At 38.6% G+C, this 23,455-nt stretch overlaps 1 protein-coding gene across 1 annotated transcript in view; it reads left to right on the top strand.

The window, feature by feature from the left end:
• Positions 1–23,455, top strand: part of Dgkk (diacylglycerol kinase, kappa) — a 132,774-nt gene that overhangs the window by 47,043 nt on the left and 62,276 nt on the right. Inside the window, exons 2-4 of the mRNA XM_005411355.1 lie at positions 2,467–2,577; positions 4,427–4,507; positions 6,235–6,339. Of these exons, the coding sequence (XP_005411412.1) occupies positions 2,467–2,577; positions 4,427–4,507; positions 6,235–6,339 (297 nt within the window). The remainder of the gene's footprint in view (positions 1–2,466; positions 2,578–4,426; positions 4,508–6,234; positions 6,340–23,455) is intronic.

The following is a 23,455-nucleotide window of genomic DNA, read 5'->3' as shown; positions in this document are numbered from 1 at the left end:
AAGGCAAGCCTGAACTAGGTAGAGATACCCTAAATTACAAATGACAGAGCTGGTGGTCAGGCAAGGTGGTATGTCCCTGTAGTGCCAGATAAACAGGAAGCTGAGTCAGGAGGATTCCTTAAGCCCATGTGTTCAGGGCCAACCTGGGCAACATAGCCAGATCCCCATCAAAAAATGAAAGAAAGGGACCAGGGATATAGCTCAGTGGCACAAGCCCCTGCCTGGCAAGTGCAAGATCCTGAGTTTGATTCCCAGTATCAAACAAAAAAATGACAGAAAGTTCAATAATTTGGACAGGAGGCAGAAATAATGGGTGTAGATTCAACTTTACAGAACAGTTAAACTTCTGAATTTAAGTCTTTAAGAGAAAGGGATAAATATGACTTCCTAGGTATCATGAAGACAGTGTGCATGAGTATATGACAGAGGTGAAAAGATTAGGATAGTGAAAATCAAATGCCATTGTTGGGGCTCTATGTTATGGGCCACCTGACCAGAGACAGGAAAAGAACCACATATTCTTAATGCTTAAACAAAAGTTGTTTTCTCATTGATGACTCAGTTTCAACAATTTAAAAGTCATTTATCACACTCCATGCCCCCTCCTCCTTTCCCATAAGATCTTACTGTTCATTTTGTCGTGACATTTAGGGACCACACTTTTGCATCTCAAGGGTGGGACAGAAACCTTGAAATTCTCAGAAGTTATCAAGAAAACTCAGGTAAATTGTAATTGCTTATGAACTGATTTTTTAGTCAACATATAGGGGCTCTGTGAATTGGTACTGTCTAATTGGTTAGAAATTGAACAAATTATAGAAATGTTTTGGGGGGGGTGGGAACAGCAAGAATTGTTCAAGTTATAGTCCCAAACTCAAATGCCTACTGGAGTCAGGCGCTCCACCTGAAGAGGGCAGGTGCTACACAGTGGTAACACTACTGTACTGTGAGCATGCAAGCCTAATGTTGTCGGATGTTCTCAAATTTTTTCAAAGAAACAAGAAATCTGGATTTTAGTGGAATTTTCTCCTTTTGACTATTATCAACTAGTTAAAACCTTTGAAACAGTAGGCAGATCATTAAAATAAATCACCTTCATAGTCACTCAGTAGTGAGTTCTAATTTAAATGATGGAGAGAAGTCATGAAGCAGCCCTAATTTGGTGGTTTACACTGCCTCTTTGTTCAGTAACTACAGGTTTGGTTCCAGCTTGACAAGGATAGGTATTTCTCCCAAATTGAAGTCTTGCATATTAGTCTATATCTTATAATGTAACTGAAAATGTCCTCAATGGTAAAAATAGTAAGTGTACTTAGTTGCTTGGTGGGGTCTGTTCTGGAAATAGAAAATCATACTTCAGATATATATGTATCTCAGAAGGTAGCTGTCCTTTGGTGGCCCTTTTGTGTGCTTGCTCCCTTACCAGAACATGAGTCCTCTGAATTCTCTGGTAAGGAATTTATATCGAACTCCAAATGGGAAGCTGTTGGAGGCTTGTGAGCAGGGAAGGGACATGATCCAACTTGATATTTTAAAAGAGTCACTCTGAAAGAGCTGACAGGAAGGTCCTGTCTAATGCAACAGCTGGATGATTTGAAAAACCAGCCTTTACTGACTGTTATAGTAACACCTCAGTTGAGAGCTCAGTTTGTTCCAAATTCATGTTTGAACGCTGAAAAGTTTGAGAACTGGACATATTTGCTTGCATAAGAAATAGTAGAAAACCAAATAAGTGGTTCTGAGGCCCAAAAATTACACTTATACATTTATTTTTCCAGTAAGAAAATTTTGCAAGGATTTCTTGCCTTAACTCTATAGTGGTTCTCAGTTTTCCTCTTAGCTTTACCGCTGGTATCACTAACTTTCTTTGGAGCCATGATTATGATATTTTATGTAAGTAAAGCACAAAAACAGCACAATGATGAATGTCTTATCACACTAACACACGCACTATATGTTGACTGGGTGAGAGCAGCACTTAAGCTGAAGTGTCACCACTTTGTGTCCATGGCAAGAGATTACACGTGACTCACTCACTAGCTATACAGGTTTTTCAAGTCAGATTTTCAGTTTGAGGAGCAAGCAAAGTGACAGATACCAAACAGGTTGTTTTCAAACTTTGCTATTTGAGTGGTAGATAGCTCAAGCTTGGAGCCATTCAGCAACCGAGTATCACTGTATTTTTATATTTATGTCCTCGTGTTTCTTCCTGCCTGCTTCTACCACAGATGGAGACATTTTCCATGGTTCTTGGGCCCTGTGTCCTAAGAGACTTGAAGCCTCTAATCCTGTGTTACACAAGAGAAACCAGTTCCCTTTCTGATTAAACTAATTTCCTTGGGCACTTACCAGGTCTACCAGGGCCATTTCTCAGATATGTGAGAGATATCTTTCCATCTGACTGAACACATGACATGGTCTTGCAGACTGATCTAATTGACCAATGGCTGTGTTTCTGTCTTCCAGAAAATACTGAAGGAAGGACCACTGCTGAAGAACTGTAGCTCCTTCAAGAGATGGAAGCTCAGATATTTCATGGTTCAAGGACAGCAACTCTACTTCGCACACCATTCCTCGGTAATATATAGAATCTTATCAACTGCGTTTAGCTGCTGGGTACCCGGAAGTGTTTGGATAGGGAAGATGGCCAGTAGGTAAAGGCACATTAGCAAACATCAGGGTGGAAATTAAAACCCTCTACTTTTCAATTTTTACATTGGGCCAAATGGAGGACAAGTTTCTCTCCCGTCCCTTTTCTATTTCTCTTTCTTTCATAGATTTCCCACTTAACACCCAGTGTCAACTACATAACTGCATATGGGCCCTGGTGCAAAATGAAAATGCCAAGATTTCTTATATGCAAACCTGGAGGAGCTAACATATAATGCTAGATATTCATGCTGCAACATAAAGCAATGGTTTCTGGTATTTTAAAATTTTATATTTAATGTCATTCTAAGTAAAGGAAGAATAAAATTCTAAATAATTAGCGTGAATTTTATCATCCGTTTGTACATTGTACCATGCTAGTTTTAAATGTAAATCTAAGACCAATTAATGCTTGTGAAGAATTACCAAATAGATTCAATTTGTATTAGTAGTTCGTACATGCACATGTATTTTGTTCTCATCAATATACAAAACTACACAAAGCTAGCTCAACTGTTTTTGTTTCATTTTTGTGATACTTGCACATTCTACCAGCATTTTCAATAACTGGCCAACACAGGTAAGTAACATGAGTAAGAAACAATACTATCACAAGGCTCCTTAGTTGTTCACATTCCCTACAGTTCCACTACCTTTTTTCTATGTTTGCAGTAAACTTTCATTCCAAGAGAAAGCGTGGCCTCTCAAAGCTGTCAGTTACCCTCTTTACTTAGCTTACCTTATACTTGTTTTAAATTTTGCTCAACTCCCACAAATGATGGGTCCACAGGAATTCTATGTTTATAGACATCAGAACTATAAATGCAATGAGAAGACATGGGTTGGACCTGCATATGTGCATATTTCCTTTGCTCCATAAGCATGACTCACTGTCTCATCTAGGCTTCATTCACAAGCACAAACTCAAAGATAAAAATTTTTAAGAATTTTAAAGCGGCAATAGCAGTGCATTAAACCAATTATAAAATCCTCCTGAGGGGCTGGGGATTTAGCTCAGTGGCAAAGCACCTGCCTGGCAAGCGCAAGGTTGTGAGTTCTGTTCCTGGTACCAGAGAAAAAAACAACAAAAATAAAATAAAATAAAATAAAATCCTCCTGAACGTGGGGTGTCATGTGACTACACAGGCTGCATACTGGTGAAACCACCCCTGTCTATACTGCAGTGCTGATTTTTTACTTCTGAATATGTAGTACCTACCATGGCCAATGTTCAAAGAGATACAGGCCTCTAAATGATGCAAGCAACATGGTCAAAGGTGGCCATCGAATAAGACAGGACCTAATAACATTCTGTACTACTAGGTCCCTAGCTAGACCACATCCCATTACCATCTCTAGCGTTAGCCTTCTCCAGCATTTGCATAATTTTGAACTGACCAACCTAAATCTTCATATAAATCCATAAAAAATTTTTTGAAAAAAATTGTGTTGTGGTTTAGTTTGTTTGTTTTATTTTGTTTGTTTGTTTGTTTTTCTGGTACCGAGAATCAAACTCACGACCTCGCACTTGCCAGGCAGGCACTGTGCCACTGAGCTAAATCCCCAACCCGTGTGTTGTGGTTTAGGTGGATGTGTTTTTCATTTGTCACATGATACATCCACAAAAATTATTTTGCTAAATAAATTCCAGCCCTCAAGATAAATAAATGCCAAAAATGCCTGTAAGTGTATGTGTATATATGTATTTGCCTTTTATTGTTTCTTTGCCTCATTAACCAAATGATTCCTTGTCTTTCTCCCTCTTATATTTTTCCAGTTTGCCCACTTTGAAACAATTGACCTGTCTCAAGTAACCTTGGCAGAAACCAGCTGTAGAAATCTTTGCCACAGTTTTTGTGTAAGTAAGATTGGGAATGACTGAATGAACAGGGGTGGAGGGTAGCTGAGAAGACAGGTTGCCTACCCATTTACTTGTTCCCCATTTGGACATCAGATTTCCTAAGTCTCTTTTAATCCCAAAGTCTTATTATTCATTCAAACATTTTCTGTCAGCCCACCTATGGAGAAGGGCTGTGACTCTGTTTCCTATTACCAGCCTGTCATAAAGTGAGGGTAGGGGTGGGAGTGGGCACAGGGGGAATGTGACTATTACAAAAACTAGTCTTCCTAGTAAAGGTGATTTAGAAACGTATCTTTGGGAAGGTTTCAAAACCAGCAGATACACTGCTACTATGTCATAGAAAGCATTGAGATAATTGAGTTACATGATATACTCTCCTTTGATGACATAGATAAGAACCTCAATCCAAAGTGAAATTTACCTAATTCAAACAGTACCTCAAAGACAGTGGAGGATTTTCTAAACAAATGTTCAAGGGCTTAGTGTGCTTGAAAGAACATGTGACTTTTGATTCATTCAGATGAATCCAGACCTGAAAACTCACAGAAAAATAGCAAATCCATTGACCCAGAAATCTCCTGTCCATCTCCTGCCAAAACTGCCTTTTTCCAACCACAGCAGCAGGTTATCGAGACTAGGGGTCCTCTTCAAACAGGGTGTGGTATTTATCAGACAAAAAACAATGGACCTAATATTCTACTTCCATGGGTGGTTCATGTTCCATTTTGTTTTGAAAGGAAAACAGCTGGATCCAAGGAGACCTAGCTTTCACTTTTCTCTCATTACATGACACTGACCTAGAGTTAAGTTGGGATTTCTATTAATTGGTCCCAAAAAACTGAACTTTCAGTTCAGATGAACCTATAGGCTGTTTTTAGCCTTCATCACACACGAGGGCTAGGCTGATTCTTAAGCTTAAGGAAAGCATAGACGCATTGCTCTTCAGCACCAACTAAGAATAGATTAGACTGGGGCTGGGGATTTAGCTCAGCAGCACAGTGCCTGCCTGGCAAGCGCGAGGTCGTGAGTTTGATTCCCTGTACCGAGGATGGGGGAAGAATAGATTTGACTAAAGGAATGGCTGTGATCAATCACAATCCCAGCTAGCTCCCATACCCATCTACAGTAGAAGCATGCTGTGCAACTTGCAAAATGGGAAGGAAATTTCTTGTTGATGTGGTGAGCTCTGGCTCCAAGATTTGAGGCACTGACGATAAAAGTAAGGCTGGCCATTAAAACGATGACTGATGCCACAGATATCCATGATCCTTCTTCCCCTTTGGAAAAAGATCAGGTTCTGTCAGTGATGTACAAGTGTTAAACTCTCAACATGTATTTCTCATTAATCCTAACTGGGTTCTTGCACTGAGCACAATTGATGGACTCCTGTAAAATGAGTCTTATGAAATGAGAAAAATATCAATGCCCATCTCATAGAGATGTAATGCAGAATGAATGAAATAATATAAAGTACTCTAGAATAATTCCTGGGACATAGGAAGTACCATTACAGTCTTGATATTACTATTATCTTTATTATTGTTTTGGATGGGCATCTAAGGAGTTGTGAGTGGCAAAGGGGATCTGTGTCTTATGTATAAGAAGTGGCTTGGGTTGTGTTTGGTAGATCTCTCTGGCTCCTTAGAGAGCTTACAGACACAGTTCCGGGGGGCAGGGAGGTTGTGTCAAGTGAAACTCACCTAATATTGTCACTTTCTGTTTAGCTTATCACACCACAACGAAGAGTCACCCTGGCTGCATCCAACAGGAAAGACATGGAAGAATGGATTAACATCATAAAAACTGTCCAACAGGGAGAAATTTATGAGGTAAGGGAAATAGAAAATCCACACAACTCTCATGAGTACTCAATTGATTGCATTAGTTAAGGCATGATTCAAACAGGGAAATAATAAAGTGAAGTCAAGGATCATCCATCTGGTCAGGAAATATAGATAGACAACTTTGGGAAATCTATTTGGAACTATCCATGAACATCAGTACTTCTTAGAGTTTTTCTCTGGTGATTATACCCTTTAGAAACCTCTGTATAGACCCACTTGCTAGGTAGATGTCACTGTAAATCCCGTGAATGAGGCATTCAGGAGGTATGGGACCAGGTGACTTAAATCACTTATTTTAGGAGTGCTGTAATCAGCAGTTTTGACCTGGGTTTACTAAATGACCATAGTAACGCTTACGAAAACTGAGGCTCAGAAAGAGAAAGGAACCAAACCAAGATGAAATTTCTACTCGGTAGCAAAGCCAGAATTCCCAGGCTGTGTGATCTCAAAGCGTATACCCTTAAACACTACACAATTTTGCCTCTCTATTTTCTGTGTACCACAACAGAAACATATAGGGAAGAACAAGGAGCAGTTTTTCCCAAAGCTTATCATGGTTATTTTCTCCCTGGCAATATCAGATCTTTAGCCATTGCTCCCTGCAAGAACATGTACTGCTGCCATTTAAACTCTGGGATACACCCTCAGCCTGCTCTTCTGTACATCCACCGGAGCTTTGTTATAGAAGTTCCAAGAGGAAAGGGATTTGTGTCACTTTTTTACTTAGAACAATGTCTGGCTCATAGCAGAAGCTCAATAAATATTTTTCAATGAATAAATAGATCTGAGGACAATTTTGGATCCAGATTTTGGAGAGAAAATATGCAAGGTTCATCCTAAAACAAAGTTCTTCTTTGGAGATAAAGGGAAAGATGAATATAGCCTTTAAAAGATCTTGATGTCTTCAATGATTAGCAAAGGGAAGGAGACTGTTTAAGGCATTTGGGATGAAGCACAGTGACATACGGCTCTGTAATGATGGGACTGAGAAAGAAAAATACTGTCAGGCCATTGAGAAGAACCATCTCTCCCCAGTCCCCTAGGACTTCTCAGCCTTTTGACCAATTCTACTCTCTATGGCAATGATGCGGGAACATGACAAGCTGCTTAACCTGCATCCTCCCAACATACCATTAAGACCGCTTGCATACCCACAATATATAAGTATGCTTAATTGAGAGATCTTTTTGCTTAGTACCTAATAATGTTCATTCATATGACTTAACACTCAGCATTTCACTCCTTTGCTAACTTCTTCTTCCTTTCCTGGGAGGAGCACACCCTTGCCCCAGCAATGAGGCCACTGTGATACATTAGAGGTAGTCCAAAAACAGTTGTAAATTCTATGCCCCTCTTTCACTCTCCTCCCTGTGGAGGAATCCCTTTCCTTCCCTTGGATTACCTCTATTCAAATTGTAATGCTTCTTACAAATTATGTAACATTTTCAATTTGCCATAAAATGTCATGCAGGGTATTTTCTATTTTAACTATTAGTTCAGGGATGCAAACAATGCTAGAGAGAGTCATCAGAGAATTGATACACCATTCTTGATTCCACTGTACTAAACATCTAGGCATTGACTATTTAGCACCAACTAGAAAGGAAAAAAGTTAATCTGCTCCTTTGTTTTCTCTGCAAGGTTTATAAGGTTGTAGTCACACCTTTGTGGAGCTGCATCAGGGATTTAAATCTATTAAGGAACACTTCTAGGTGGTAGAGAAATGTCTCACCACCAGCATCTTAGCAACTCATCTTGCTTGAAGCTTAAACAGCCAAATACGCTTTCTCTCATATATACCTTATCTAACAGTACCTTCTATCCTCTGTTACAACCAGTGCCTGACAAATGGGATGAGGAAAGATTAAGCATGGCTTTAGTGGTCTGTTAAAGTAATGTCAGAGTAATTGGACAATCAGTTGGAAACTGTTCAATACACATAAATGATCTAACCCCTAGTAAGTGCACAGTTTTGTTACTTAAACAGTTGAAATCATAACTCTTGCCCTCAAGGAGCTTTTAGGTAGTTGGGGAGAGAAGGCACACACAGAAACAGTTAAATGACCATACATAAGATAAACCGTTTTCATTGATGCCACAAGGCAATCAATGCGTGATTGCTTATCAGATGACTAAAACAGACCAAAAGTGGATAGCAGTTCAGGGGAGGAAAAGATAAATAGTCTAGAGTCCCCTGGGAAGAGTTAATAGAGAAGAAATTTGACACCGACCTTGAAAGATGGATAAGAGTTTATTGATATCAGGGATTGGGTTAGGCGGAAAGCCATGAACAGGGAATTGCGTGTAAGGCAAAGCTGAGTGACAGGACAATAGCACCTTCTTGGAATACAGTGAAAATAGGAATCTATTTCACCAGAGAAGTTTGGAAAAGTGAGGGCAAAAAATGTCTAGAGGGGTAAATTGTGCCTGATGGTGGAGGTTTTTTAATGCCAGGACAGAGTGGGGAAAATTTTTGGTATCATTAAAATCCAGTTAAAGGAGGATTGGCAAGGGAAGAGAGTCTATCAGTGGGGTGTTTTAAAAATAAAGGGTGGATTAGACAGAGGGAAAACTAGAGGCCAAAAGTTCAGAGAGGAGGCTATACACTAATTTGAATAACACATAGTACAGCCCCAGAATGAGGATAGGGAGGACAAATAACAGATCCTGAGTAAGAGGCTAAATATAAGCGATTAGTGTAGGCTGGGGATGTAGCTCAGTTTAGAGTGTTTGCCTAGCATGCAGGAGGCCCTTGGTACTATTTCCAGCATGAATGAAAGGAAAGGGAAAGGAAAGGAAAGGAAGGGAAGGGAAGGGAAGGGAAGGGAAGGGAAGGGAAGGGAAGGGAAGGGAAGGGGAACAGAGGGGAGGAGAGGAGGGAAGAGAAAAAGAAAGAGAAAGAAAGAAAGAAGTGAAAGAAGCATGGAGAGAAGAAGGGAGGAAGTGAGTAAAGGAAAAAGAAAGGAGCCAGGGGTATAGCTCAGCAGCACAGCGCCCGCCTGGCAACTGGCAAGTGCAAGATCCTCAGTTCAATTCCCAGTACCAAAAAAAAAAAAAAAAAAAAAAAAAAAAAAAAAAAACGATAAAGAGAGAGGAGTCAGAGACATGCAAGGTTTGGGACTGGGGGATTTAAAGAAAGAATAGGGGAAATTTGGAAATAAGGAACTGTTTGGAAGACTAAATTAAAAGGTTATTTTTTTTCCAATGAACTTTCATGGACCCACTGGCTATTTGAACAGAACTGGACCTTAAAAGTCATGTAGACTCTAGGTTGTAGATTCTAGAGCACCTGAAAACCTTGAGTTGTATTGACTTTATTTAAACCCTTCCAAAGACAGGGAAATAAGTCTTTTGCAAAAGAGTCTATTCAATATTCTTAAAGCCCTTGTTATGGTTTGTGTCTAGATGTCTCGCCAATGCCTCAAGCAGTCATAGGACCTTTTCAGAGGTGAATCTAAAGTGTGTGATGCTGGGATTAAGGGTGTGTGATTATTAAATCACTCCACTGATTGGTTTGGCATAGTTCTGGCTATGATTAAGAGTGTGAATGATACACTTGTCCTAGGGTGGATAGCCTACAGACAATATAAGGAACAGAAAAAATCTTGTCTCCTCCCTTTCTTGCTTGCTTTTGACGTCTTTGGCCCCCATGAATGGTTGCCTCTTTGCCATGTGCCACCCTGCCTTGAAGCCAGCTGATTATTGACTGAAATAGCTATAAACTGTGAGATAAATAAACCTTTCCTCCCTTAATTTTGGGCATTGATTATTTTGTCTCAGTAACGAGAGAAAAGTAACTCCACAGCCCTAAATCTTAAAATGTTTTCCTTAGGCTTTGTTTTAGTAGAAGAAAGAACTTTCTAACATTCACTGTGAGCTGCACTAATGGTGTGGTTTACCCCTGAAGTACAAATTTTCCTGTCAATTGAAGTATTGCAAGCAAACTATTTGAACAACTGCTTGTCAGAATGTTGCATAGAGTATTAATTTTTCAGGTGAGCAAACTAGATGAAATCACAAACTTTTCAAGTTGAAACAAATAATGGAGTTAAAGATTTCATTAAGTAGATGAGAAAACTCAGCCACAGAGAGGTTCAGTTGCCTTGCTTGAAATCACATTTGACTCTGGGACCTGCAGGATTGAGATAGTAACTCTTACAACTCTTAATATATTCTTGGAAAGTTATCATCAGTTCTGCCTAATGAATTCTTTTCTTTCTCTTCCCCAGTCCTTGCCCTTTGGGATATGGGTTAGGAACACTAAACTAGACAAATGCAATACATAGATCAACAAATAGATTCAAAATGCCTAAATAATTCTCTAGCTCATATACAGTGTCTCCATGTCTAGTGCTTTACCCAGATTGAATCCAACATACACTTGTCCCAGAATAATTATTCATAGCTCCTTCTTTTAGAACTGAAAATGTCTTAATTTAAAAATATGGTCATCCTACCAGTGACCAACCTGGCAAGCCCTAACAGTCTTCTGTGGTTACCCAAACCTTGAGAAAGCAGAGCAGTGGAGTTCACATTACAGCACAAATGACTGATTTGGTTTCATCTAAACTCACAAACCATTCCAAACAAGATTCTTTAGAGGAATTATGTCTTTAGACAATTCTATGCTTTTGTCTTAGCCACTTTCCTTGGCTCTGGGAAAAAGTATCCCACACTCATAATGTAGAGGAGGAAAGCTTTATTTTGGCTCATGGTGAGAGCCCGGAGTCTGCCAGCTCCAGGGCAAGATGATGTGGCAGAGGGGCACAATGGAGGAAAAACTGCTCAGCTCATGGTGGCCAGGAAGCAGAGAAACAAGAGATGAGCTGAGGAGGGAGCTGCGCCCTATCAGATGACGCACCCCTGGTGACCCACCTCTTTCAACCAGATCCCGCCCCTAACACCGAGTCAGCTATACTGCCACCATATTTTAACCACTTGCCAACAGCCCCACCTATGAGGGCATGAGGCTTTGTGGGGAACATCTAGATATAAACTACAAGAAGTATATTTCATCTGAGGTTTTATGTATTTTTCAAAAACTTGATCTTATTAAATGTTCATATTTGGATAGTGCTTTAGAGTTTACAAAACACCTGGACTAACACAGTCTCACTTAATTAATACACAAATAACATACATATCTTAGTTCTGGATTACACTGAAAGGGATTCAATGGATGGGAAAAATAGCCTTAGCTGCCCTGCACTAGTAATATATTAGTTCAAGTTACCATAACCAAATAACATAGACAGGATTGCTGAAATTATATTTATTACTCACACTTCTGGAGGTTAGGAAGCCCAAGATCAAAGCACTGGCAGATTCTGTGACAGGTGAGGGCCCATTTCCTGATTCACAGATATCTGACTTCTCACTGTGTCATCATATGGCAGAAAGGAAGGAAGATTGCTTTTGGGGGGGTTACTTTTACAAAGACATTTTATTAGTCAGCTTTCTCATTGCTGGGAGAAAATATCTGACACCTGCAACTGAAGTAGGAGAGATGTGTTTTGGCTCATGGCTTCTGAGATTTCAGTCCATGATTAGCTGGCTCCATAGCAGAGTCATCATGGTAGAAGAGCATGGGGGAGCAAAACTGTTAACTTCATGGAAGCTGGGAAACAGAGCACAGGGGAAGAACACTAGAAATGAAGAGGCCAGGGACCAAATATATTCTTCATGGTCATCTCCACATGACCCACTTCCTCCAGCTAGGCTCTGACTACTAATAGCACATGAATTCATCTATAGGTTAACTCATTGATGAGGTGAGTGCCCATATAATCCAATCTCTTCTGTAAAAGTTGCTTAATCCATTCAAGTTGACAATTAACCAGCACAGATATTAATCTCATTAATGAGGGCTCCACCGCCTCCATTGTATTGTGGGTTACTCTATGAACATATAAATTTGGGAGAGGGACACTAATTCAGTTCGTGACAATCTTCTCTGGTACCCCAAAATTTGCATCCTTCTCACATGCAAAATAAATTCCAACCAAACAACTTTCAAAGTCTGAATTCATTTTTTCATTAATTCTAAAGTCCAAAGATCATTTAAATTAGATAGGGGTGAGATACTCTGAGGCAAATTCCTGTCCATCTGTGACCTTGTGAAGTCAGACAGGTTATGTGCCTTCAAAACACAATGGTAGGATATATATTGAATAAGCATTCTCATTCTAAAGACAGAAATAGGAAAGAAGGAAGGGATGATGGGTCCCAAGCAAGTGCACAACCTAGCAAGGCAGTCTGCCTAAGATCATAAGGCTAAAGAATAATCTCCTCTGGCTTGATGCTTACCTTCCAGATTCATGGAGTTGGCAGGTCCTCATTCCAAACTCACTAAGCCAGAGGGTTCACTTTCCAGACAGTCAGTTGGCAATGTCACCGTGCAGATCAGTAGACAATGACCAATGTTGTGGCTCTCCATAGAGGCCTCATCCATGCCACTGTTCTCTCCTAAAGGGGGCTTTTTCTACATGTAGTGAGATAATCATGTGGTTTTTACCCTTAATTCTATGAATGTGCTATATTATATTTCTTGATTTATGTATGTTGAATGATTCTTGCATCCCTTGAATGAAACCAAATTGATCATGATGTATGACCTTTTTAAGGTGTTGCATTCTATTTGAAATAATCTTATTGAGTATTTTTGCATCTATGTTCATCAAGGATGTTGGTCTATAGTTTTATTTTTCTTTTCTTTCTATATTTATTTCTTTTTTATTTTTGTTGAGTCCTTATCCAGTTTGGTATCAGGGTGATACTGACTTCATATAATTAACTTGGAAGCATTCCTTCTTTTTCTATTTTATGGAAAAGATGGAAGAGCATTGGGGTTAGTTCTTCTTTAAAGGTCTTCTAAAATTCAACAGTAAATTCAGTGGGCTCTGGGCTTTTCTTTGTTGGGATAGTGTTTATTACTGTTTCAATCTTATTCCTTGTTATTGACCTGTTTAGACTTGTTGGCTTCTTGCTTCAGTTCTATTAGGTCATATGTGTCCAGAAGCTTATTAACTTCTTCTAGACTCTCCAGATTATTGGACTATAAGTATTTGAAATAGTTTCTGATAAACATCAGAATTTCAGTGGTATGTGTTATAATATTGCCTTCTCTCCTCTAATTTAATTAGCTTGGGTCTTCTCTTTCTTCTGGTTATTTTGGCTAAAGGTTTATCAGTCTTGTTTATATTTTCAAAGAACCAACTCTTTGATTTGTTGTATTGTTCTTTTAGTCTCCCATTAACTTTGGCGCTGATTTTTATTGTTTCTTTCCTTCTACTGGTTTTACATTTGGTGAGCTCTTGCTCAGGAACCTTGGGATGCATCATTAAGTTGTTTACTTATTTGGGGTTGCAGTTTTTCTAATGTAGGATTTCATATATATAAACTTTTCTCTTAGAATGGCTTTCACTGTGTCTTACAGATTCTTACCTCTTGTGTTTCCATTATCATTTGATTCTAAGAATTTTTAAGTTCCCTCCCCCATTTCAATGACCCACTGATGGATCAATATTTCTCCTTGTGGGAATATTTGTAGTGGAGATAATTGTTTTCCCTGAACTTCTATTGTTATGAAAACCATTTTTAGCCCCAAATTCCACTTAGCTTTTCTCCAAATAGGAGAAGTTTGCATGCTGAACTCTGCCCCTGTATTGTTAGATGAGTTCTAAAGCAAGGTTGCCAGTGGCAGGACTGGATCAAACTCAATATCCCAATTTTTTCTGTACTTGGGAATGAGGTTGCAGGAAAAAATTGGATTGTCTCACACATGTAGTCTGTGACCAGGACTGAATGGTAAGCCACAGTTATGGAAATCATCAGACTATGCTCTTGGAGGCATGGCTGGCCAGTATCTATACTGTTGCATTTACCCTGAATATCTCTGAGCAGGGTGCCCAAGGTTTGCTTTGGGATGAGAAGCCATGAGAATCCAGCCTTCTGCTCATCTCTGCAGCACTGCTTCCAGACTCAGACTCCCTTTTTCCACAAAACCTCATCTGGTTGAACTCCTTTTCTGTCAGTGTTCAAATTGCAATTGTGGTCTTTCTTTCTTTCTTTCTTTCTTTCTTTCTTTCTTTCTTTTCTTCTTTCTTTCTTCCTTCTTTGTTCTGTGTGTGTGTGTGTGTGTGTGTGTGTGTGTGCGCACGTGTGTGTGTGTTTTCTTCCACTTGTCTGGATAGTTTGACATAAGTGTGCTCATTAGCAGTGGCTTTCATGCAATTTGGCTCTTATACCAAGTCTTTCTCAGCCTGAAGTTCAATTTTCTACAAGGCAGCCACTGGGGAATTTCCCCCTACCCTATTTTAGTTTTTTTTTTATGTCATCGTTACCTTTCTCCTGTGCCCAAGCTAATTCCCAAAGGTGGCTGTGCACTGCCTCCCTGGAGAGAAATGTCTGTTGCATCCTGGAGATATAAAAAATATAGCAGTTTTCTATTCCCTTGCACCACCTATTGAAGCCAAATAAGTTATTTAAGATGGCTTCTGGTCCCAGTTTTGTTTAAATCCATTTCTAATGCTGCCTAGTGAGGTACAATGAGGAGAATCTCAGATGGCTTCCTGTCCTGATATTGTTTAAATTTACAGAGAAATACTAGAAATTATCATTCATATTCTTGATGACTTGGCTGAACTCCGTAGCAAAGTCAGCACTCACAAGAGTATGCTGACTTCTCTTACTGCCCTGCTGAGGGGAGGTCCTCCCTCCCCACTGAGCAGTTGTTTGTTTAGTGTCAGTGTGCGTTTCTTCTGTTGTTTCACTTATTCTTTATACCAATATTTCTGGATTTGTCTAGTTGCTTGTTCACTCAAGTTGCAACCCAGTAGTTTTCTTTCATCCCCCAATTTTCTCATGGAGCCATGTACTTGTTGGCCTAGATGAATATTGTGGAGTGGCTTGTGAGTGCTGCCTGCCTCTAGCGCACCATGATCTAGTTCTCATTTTTAGAATTGTTTCTATTTCTTTCTCAAACTCTTTGTTTTATTCATGAATCATTTCTCTAAATTTCTTTTAATTTTCTACTGGAATTTTCTTGTAGTTCCATGAATGTCTCTGAAAGGATTATACTGAATTATTTGTCAGTTATTTCACAGTTTTCTTTTTCTTCTGGGTCCATTATTAGAGGATTACTAGTTTCTTTTAGTGGAGTCATATTTCCCTGATTTTGCATAATGAATGTATCCTTATGTGACTCTTCATTTCAAGAGACAGCCATCTCTTCTGGTTTTATAAGTATTCATTGATGGTGATAGGCCTTTACTATCATGTCTAGCTTAGGATTCCAAATAGAAGAGCTGGTAGCAGCCCTGGACAGGCAGAACTTGGTGATGCATTCTCTAGTTGAACAGGGTCATCTCCTGTGCTTGGAGGTTTAATGGTAATGCTGGCTGCATTCATGGACAGATGAGACCACTGGCTGGACTCTGCCATTAGATGAGGCCGGTAGCTGGGCTCTACAGTTGTGTCTGATTGGATGGGGTCAATGATTGTCTTCCCTGGTTGAGTAGCACTGTTGTCAGACTATTTCGTTAGGGCCATGTGATGGCCTCTAAGGCTTAGTGAGGTTTCTAGGGTTGTTACTCAGTCCCATAATGTAAGCAGAGCCAGAGTTTGTCCTCACAGATATGTGTCTGTCCTAGGACATATTTAAGCACTGAGGCTTGGTGGAGTCACTGCACTGGAGTTTAGGGGTCAGATGCTCCTACTGCAAGTAATTGCTGGCTTTCAGCTCTTTCCTTGTCTGAGGAAGACTTAATGTGAGCACTGGAATTTGGTTGGATCACCTTTCTGCTGTTAACATTGGCCAACACAGGTATTCCTTCTATGCATAACCACTGGCCTACAGTTGCCTTTCTACTTGGGGAATACTTAAAAGCACCTGAGATAGGGATATGAGCTTGGGAAATCCATAGACTATGTTTTTCGCAGTATGATGCTGTTGGCTAGTTTCTTGGTGTGATGCCTCCATTGGCCAGAATTCAGAACAACTGTGAAGATTTGCACTTTGTTCCCTGAGAACTCTAGCCCTGTTCTTTCTTTCTAACTGACCCGAGATGATCGAAACTGCTAATAGTCCGAGTGTTTCCCATGAAACAAGACAGAAGTATGCACCCCAAAAAGGGTCCCAAAATGATGAGGAAGATAGATGTCCACTTTCAATATTTTCCTTCTGTAGAAACTGAATTCAGGGAAATTCTGCACATGTGGTGCTGTCAGCTTGTGATGGTATGGCTAAAGGGAACCATTCTTCTTACAATTTCATCATGACTTTTCTTAGTTCTATGGCCCACGGTTGTGTCTCAGCCTTAGTCCTGAGTTCTGGGGTACTCACAATGATACTCTTCCCTGTGGATAGTTGTTAGTTGCTCTTCTGTGGACAGACATCAAAGCTGGAGACCTCTCTTCTGCCATCATGCTAATATCAGTCCTCTCACATTTTACTATCAGCAGCCAGGAGAAACAAAATCTGCACAGCAACTCCACCTGCCACAAAGCACTAGAATACAAACACAATGAGACCAATATCTTTGCATTTTAAAACAAGGACCAATTTTTCTCCATTGTCCAAAAGTATGTTCCTCACTTGCAATGAGACCTCATTGAAAGAGACTTTACTGTCCATATTTTTACCAACAATCTATTCATAGTTCCTTAGGTAATATTTAAGAAAACAGATGCCCTATAGCCTTCCTTTTTTATATTCCATTCACAACAATCTAGATGTATATTTTCAGGTATATACCTCAAAAGTCCTTCCAGATTCTGCCAGTTACTTACAGCAGTAATCTTGCTTCTTGATGCCAATTCCTGTCTTACTCAGTTTGAGGTGCTATATTTAAAATATCACAATTATCCCATGCAATTAGATTATAGTGCAAAGAAACTAGAAATTAATGGCAAAAGACACCACAGAATCTATATAAACATATAGAAATTAAGCAACATCATCTTCAATAATCAATAGGTCACAGAAGAAATTAGAGAAGAACCTAACCCTACAATCAAATGATAATGTTCCATTAAAACAGACTAGGACCTATAAGACACAATGAAGGCAGTGCTAAGAGCAAAGTTTATGGCAGTGAATTCTTACATCAGAATAACAGCAAGCTCAAATAAATAATTATGCACCTCAAGGTCCTAGAAAAACAAGAACAGTTCAAGCCTAGAGCTAGTACAAGGAAGGAAATTATAAACATCAGAACAGAAATTAATGAAATTGAAATTTAAAAAAAAGAATCAATGCATTGAAGAGTTGATTCTTTGAAAGATTAAGCAAAATACACAAATCCTTTGTCAATCTTACCAATATAAGGAAAGAAATTATCCAAATCCATGCAGTTAGAAATGAAAAAGATAACACAATGGATTCTACTAAAATACAGAAGATTATCAGTAACTACTTTGAGAACCTATATGCTAATACAATGGAAAATTCAGAAGAAATCAACAAATTCCTAAATACATGTCAACTACCAAAACTGAACAAAGAAAATATAAAACTCCTGAATAACCCAATATCAGTCAATGAAATTGAAGAAGTAATAAAAAAAACTACATACTAAGAGAAGTACAAATTTCCATGCCTTCACTGCTAAACTCTGTAAGAAGTTTAAAGAAGATCTAACACCAACACTTTTCAAACACTTTAATAAAATTGAAAAAGAAGTAGTATTAACAAAGTCATTCCTAGAAGCCAGCATTGCCCTGATTTCAAAACCAGAAAAGGGCCCAACCAAAAAAGAGACATCCAGGCCAATCTCTTTAATGAGCATAGATGCAAAAATCCTCAATAAGATACCAGCAAACAGAACGTAGAATATCATCAAAAAGATCATATGCCATGACCAAATAATATTCATACCAGGAATGGTTCAACATACATTAATCAATAATGTAATAAACCACATAAACAGAAGCAAGGACAAAAATTACATGATCATCACAATAGGTACAAAAAAGCTTTTGACAAAAATCCAACATCAATTCATGATAAAAATAAAAACTGAAAAAACTAGGTATAGAAGGTCTTTATCTCAATTTGATAAAAGCCACCTACAACAAACACTGGGCAACACCATAATAAATGGAAAGAAGCTGAAATTTTCCCTCTATAATCAGGAACAGGACAAGGCCGTCTGCTATCACCACTCTTATTTAATAAAGCTCTCAAAACATTAATTAGAGCAATTACACAAGATGGAGAAATAAAAGTTATATGAATAGGAAATAAAGAATTTAAATTATCATTACTTGCAGATGACAAGACCCCAAAACCCCAGCAAATGACTCCTAGAACTAATAACCAAATTTGGTAGCATAGAAGGGTACAAAATCAACACTCAAAAATCAATAGTGTTCCTGTTCACTAATCATGCTGACAAGGCAAGGGGAAAAGGAGCCCTTCCTTATTGTTGGTGGGAGTGTAGACTTGTGCAACTACTATGAAAACTAGTGTGGAGATTCCTCAAAAAATGAAAACTAGGTAGAAAACCATACCTTTCACAATAGCATCCAAGAAATTGAAATATTTAGGAATCAATCTAACAAAAGAAGCACAAGATCTATTCAGTGAAAACTACAGTACCCTGAAAAAAGAGATGGAAGAGGATTTCAATAAATGGAAGAACATTCCTTGCTCATGGGTAGGAAGAACCAACACTGTGAAAATGGCCATACTCCCAAAATTATTGTACAGATTCAATGCAATTCCCATTCAACTACCATCAGCATACCTCACAGATCTCGAGAAAACATGCCTTAAATTCATCTGGAACCAGAAGAGACCCAGAATATCAAAAGCAATCCTGGGCAACAAGGACAAGTCAGGTGAAATCAAAATCCCTCACCTGAAATTATACTATAAAGCCACTGTAATAAAAATCAACATGGTGCTGGCTAAAAAACAGACTGGAGGATCAGTGGAACAGACTGGAGGACACAGACACAACCACAAACACACTCAACCACCTCATCTTTGATAAAGGGGCCAAACAAACTCACTGGAAGAAGGATAGACTCTTTAATCAATGGTGCTGGAAAAATTGGCTTGCCACCTGCCAAAGACTGAAAATAGACTGCAGTCGATCACCATGAACCAAACTCAAGTCAAAATGGATCACAGATCTCAATATTAAACCAGAAACACTAAATCTATTGGAAGAGAAAGTAGGTAAAAACCTCGAAGACATAGGGGTAGGCAGAGAGTTCATGAACAAAATCCAAACTGCCTGTGAACTACTTCAAAGAATCAACAACTGGGATCTCATCCTACTGAAGAGTTTCTGCACATCTAAAGAAATCACCAACAGAGTAAAAAGAAAACCCACAAATTGGGAAAAAATTTTAGCTGACTGTCCCTCAGACAAAGGGCTTCTATCTAGAACATATAAAGAATTAAAAAACACCAGCCCCTACCAAATTCAAAGACCCAATCCAAAAATGGGCAGCTGACATGAAACACACTTCTCAGATAAAGAAATACAAATGGCAAATAAATACATGAGAAAATGTTCAACATCATTAGTCATTTGAGAAATGCAAATTAAAACAACACTGAGATTTCATCTCACCCCAGTAAGAATGGCTAGCATTAAGAAATCAACCCATAACAGATGCTGGCGAGGCTGTGGAGAAATAGGAACCCTTCTCCACTGCTGGTGGGAATGCGGACTGGTGAAACCACTGTGGAAATCAGTTTGGAGATTCCTCAGAAAACTAGGTCTAGAGGTCCCATTCAACCCAGCTATTCCCCTTCTGGATATTTTCCCAGAAGATCTGAAAACATCATATCACAGCGATATATATGCACCCAAGTTCATAGAAGCGCAATTTGTAATTGCTAAATTGTGGAGGCAGCCCAAATGTCCATCCACTGAGTAATGGATAAAAAATTGTGGTACTTTTATATAATGGAATATTACTCAGCTATAAAGAAGGATAAGCTCGAGGCCTTTATAGGTAAATGGTCACAACTAGAAACCATACTCATAAGTGAAATAAATCAGACCTGCAAGTGTAAGCATCATATTGTGTCACTACTATAAGACCTGAAAGAGTGAATAAAAACTAGGAGGTATGATAGACATTGGGAAAGGAAAGGAAAATGCTGAAAAGTAAAGGGCAACTGGGGTGTGGGAAAGGAGATGGGAAAGAAGGGGAAATTATGTAAGTGTGCATATACAGGATAGCTAACATATTTGTACTACTGTCTTCTATTGCTCTACAGAAAGGAACAGTTAATCATTACTTGTTTGATCAGTCTTCTATGTCTCTATTTGTTTTCCTGAGAAACCACTTTGAAGATATCAATAAGTAATACAACAACAATGGTTAATTTCCTACCACTTTGTCTGTAACTCTGTTTTGTTTGTATTGTTCTTATGCTATTTTGTAAATGGATGTCTGTCTGTTAATGTTTCCCTTCTTTTACTTTTTAAAATAAAAAAAAATTAAAACTAGGTGCTCATTTCAGCAGCACATATTCCAAAATTGTAATGATACAGAGAAGATTAGCATGGCCCTTGTGTGAGGATCACACACAAATCTGTGAAGAGTTTTGTATTTTTTGTGCAACCACTGTGGAAATCAGTGTGGAGATTCCTGAAACACAATGAGTGAGAAATAAGGGAAATAATACCACTAACAATGGCATGAATGAAAATGAAATACTTAATACTTAATTAACCTATCAAGGAAGTGAAAGACATCTACAATGTAAACTATAGCACTCTGAAAAGGGAAACCAATGAGGATATCAGAAAATGGAACGATATCCCCTGTTTCTGGATAGTCACAATCAGTATAGTCAAAATGGCCATACTTCCAAAACTGTTATACAGATTTAATGCAATTCCAATCAAAATGTCTATAGTCTTACTCACAGAACTAGAGAAAGCAATGCTAAAGTTCATATGGAATCAGAAAAGACCTACAATAGCAAAAACAATTCTGGGCAAGAAGGGCAAGGCAGGGAGCATCATGGTTCTGGACTTCAACTTATACTACAAAGCTACAGTGATTAAAAACAAACAGCATGGTATTGAGGGAAAAACAGACTTATGGAACAATGGAACAGAATAGGGGGATGCGTAAACAACTCCAGGCGCACTTAGTTATGTTATCTTTGACAAAGGGACCAAATCCCTTCACCAGAGGAAAGACAGCTTCTTTAACAAATGGTGCTGGGAAAACTGGCTTTTCATATGCCAAAGATTGACCCTAGACCTTTATCTCTCACCATGCACTAAGACTCAAATCAAAATGGACCAAAGATCTAGACATTAGAACAGAGACACTTAATCTGCTGGAAGCCAAAATAGGTAAAACACTTGAAAACACAGGTGTAGGCAAAGAGTTTCTGAACAGAGCCACAGTTGAAAGAAATAATAGCAAGAATCAACAAATGGCGTCACAGCAAATTGAAAAGCTTCCGCATAGCAAAAGAATCTACCAACAGTGTAAAGTCTCTACAAAATGGAAAAACATTTTTGCCTCACAAAAAAGACATATCTAGAAAATAACTCAAAATAATTAGACCAACAAAATTTGAATACCCTACCAAAAACTGGGCATCTGAAGAGAATATACACTTCTCAGTTGAAGTAACACAAATGGTCAATAAATACATGAAAAAATGTTCAACATCACTGACCATTCAGGAAAGGCAAATGTAAACAACACTGAAAATCTATCTTTATCCAGAAAGAATGGCTATCATCAAGACACCAACCAATACAAATGCTGAAAAGGATGCAGGGAAAAAGAATCCTTCTTCATTTTTGGTGGGAGTGTAGACTGGTGCAACCACTATGGAAATCAGTGTGGAGATTCTTCAAAAGCCTAAAACTAGGTACTTGCTTCCACAGCACATATACTAAAATTGGAATGATAGAGAGAATATTAGCATGGCCCCTGCACAAGGATGACACACAAATTTGTGAAGAGTTCCATATTTTTTTGTGCACCTCTGTGGAAATCAGTGTGGAGATTCCTCAAAAAACTAGGACTAGAGATTACACTCAACCCAGCTAGCCCCTTTCTTGGTATCTTCTCAAAAGAATTAAAAGCATCATGATATGGGTGTGATATATGCACACCCACATTTATGGCAGCACAATTTGCAATAGCCAAATCTTGGAAACAGTCCAAATGCCGATCAACTGGTGAATGGATAGGGAGATGTGGGTTTTTTTAATACAATGGAGTACTATTCTGCCATTAACAATGATAATCTTGAGATGTATCTACGTAAATGGATGCACCTTGAGACCATACTCTTAAATGAAATAAATCAGACACACCTGTGTAAATACTGCATCATTTCTCCAAGAAACCAAAAGTGTATAAATAGGGGCCAAAATGTAATAGGTATTGGGAAATAGGAAGAAAATGTTCAAATGGGCAAGGGAACAAGGGTGGGGGAGGGGGAAAGGAAAGAAGGAAAAAGTAAAAAAAGAGAAAAGAAGTAAAAATGGAAACAAAGCTTTTATAAATGGGGAAGGGAGGAGGGGTTTGAATGGAGAGAAGGGATATGGGAAAAATTAATCAAATTAATTCATGTACAGGAACAAAGACTCTCTGATGAATGTGGATGGATATACCTAAAATATACCAATCAAAATTATTTTTAAAAGTCTAAAACTATGTGTCCCAGCTATTCCCCTTCTAGGTGTCTTCCCAAAAGAGTTAAAGACAACATACCATCACAATGATGTATGCATACACTCGTGTATAACAGCATAATTCATAATAGCTAAATCTTAGAAATAGTCTAAATATCTATCAATAGATGAATGGATAAAGAAAATGTGGTATTTATACACAAAGGACTACTCTGCCATAAAGAAGGTTAAAGTAGAGCCTTTTTTAGGAAAATGGGTGTACCTTGAGACCGTAATGTTAAGTGATGTAAATCAGATCCACAAGCTTAAATATTGCATGGTTCTCTTATATAAGAAACTCAATAAAGTGCAAAATAAAAGGCAGACAATAGAAAAAGAGACAGGCTGGGGATGTAGCTCAGTGGCACAAGCACCTGCCTGGCAAGCACAAGGTCCTGAGTTTGATTCCCAGTACAAAAAAAAAAAAA

The sequence above is a fragment of the Chinchilla lanigera genome, unplaced genomic scaffold, assembly GCF_000276665.1.
Source record: "Chinchilla lanigera isolate Chin_1 unplaced genomic scaffold, ChiLan1.0 scaffold00142, whole genome shotgun sequence".
In the NCBI taxonomy this organism is placed as follows: domain Eukaryota; kingdom Metazoa; phylum Chordata; class Mammalia; order Rodentia; family Chinchillidae; genus Chinchilla; species Chinchilla lanigera.
The sequence above is the reverse complement of the archived record's forward strand: the minus strand, read 5'-3'. Positions and strand labels throughout refer to the sequence as shown.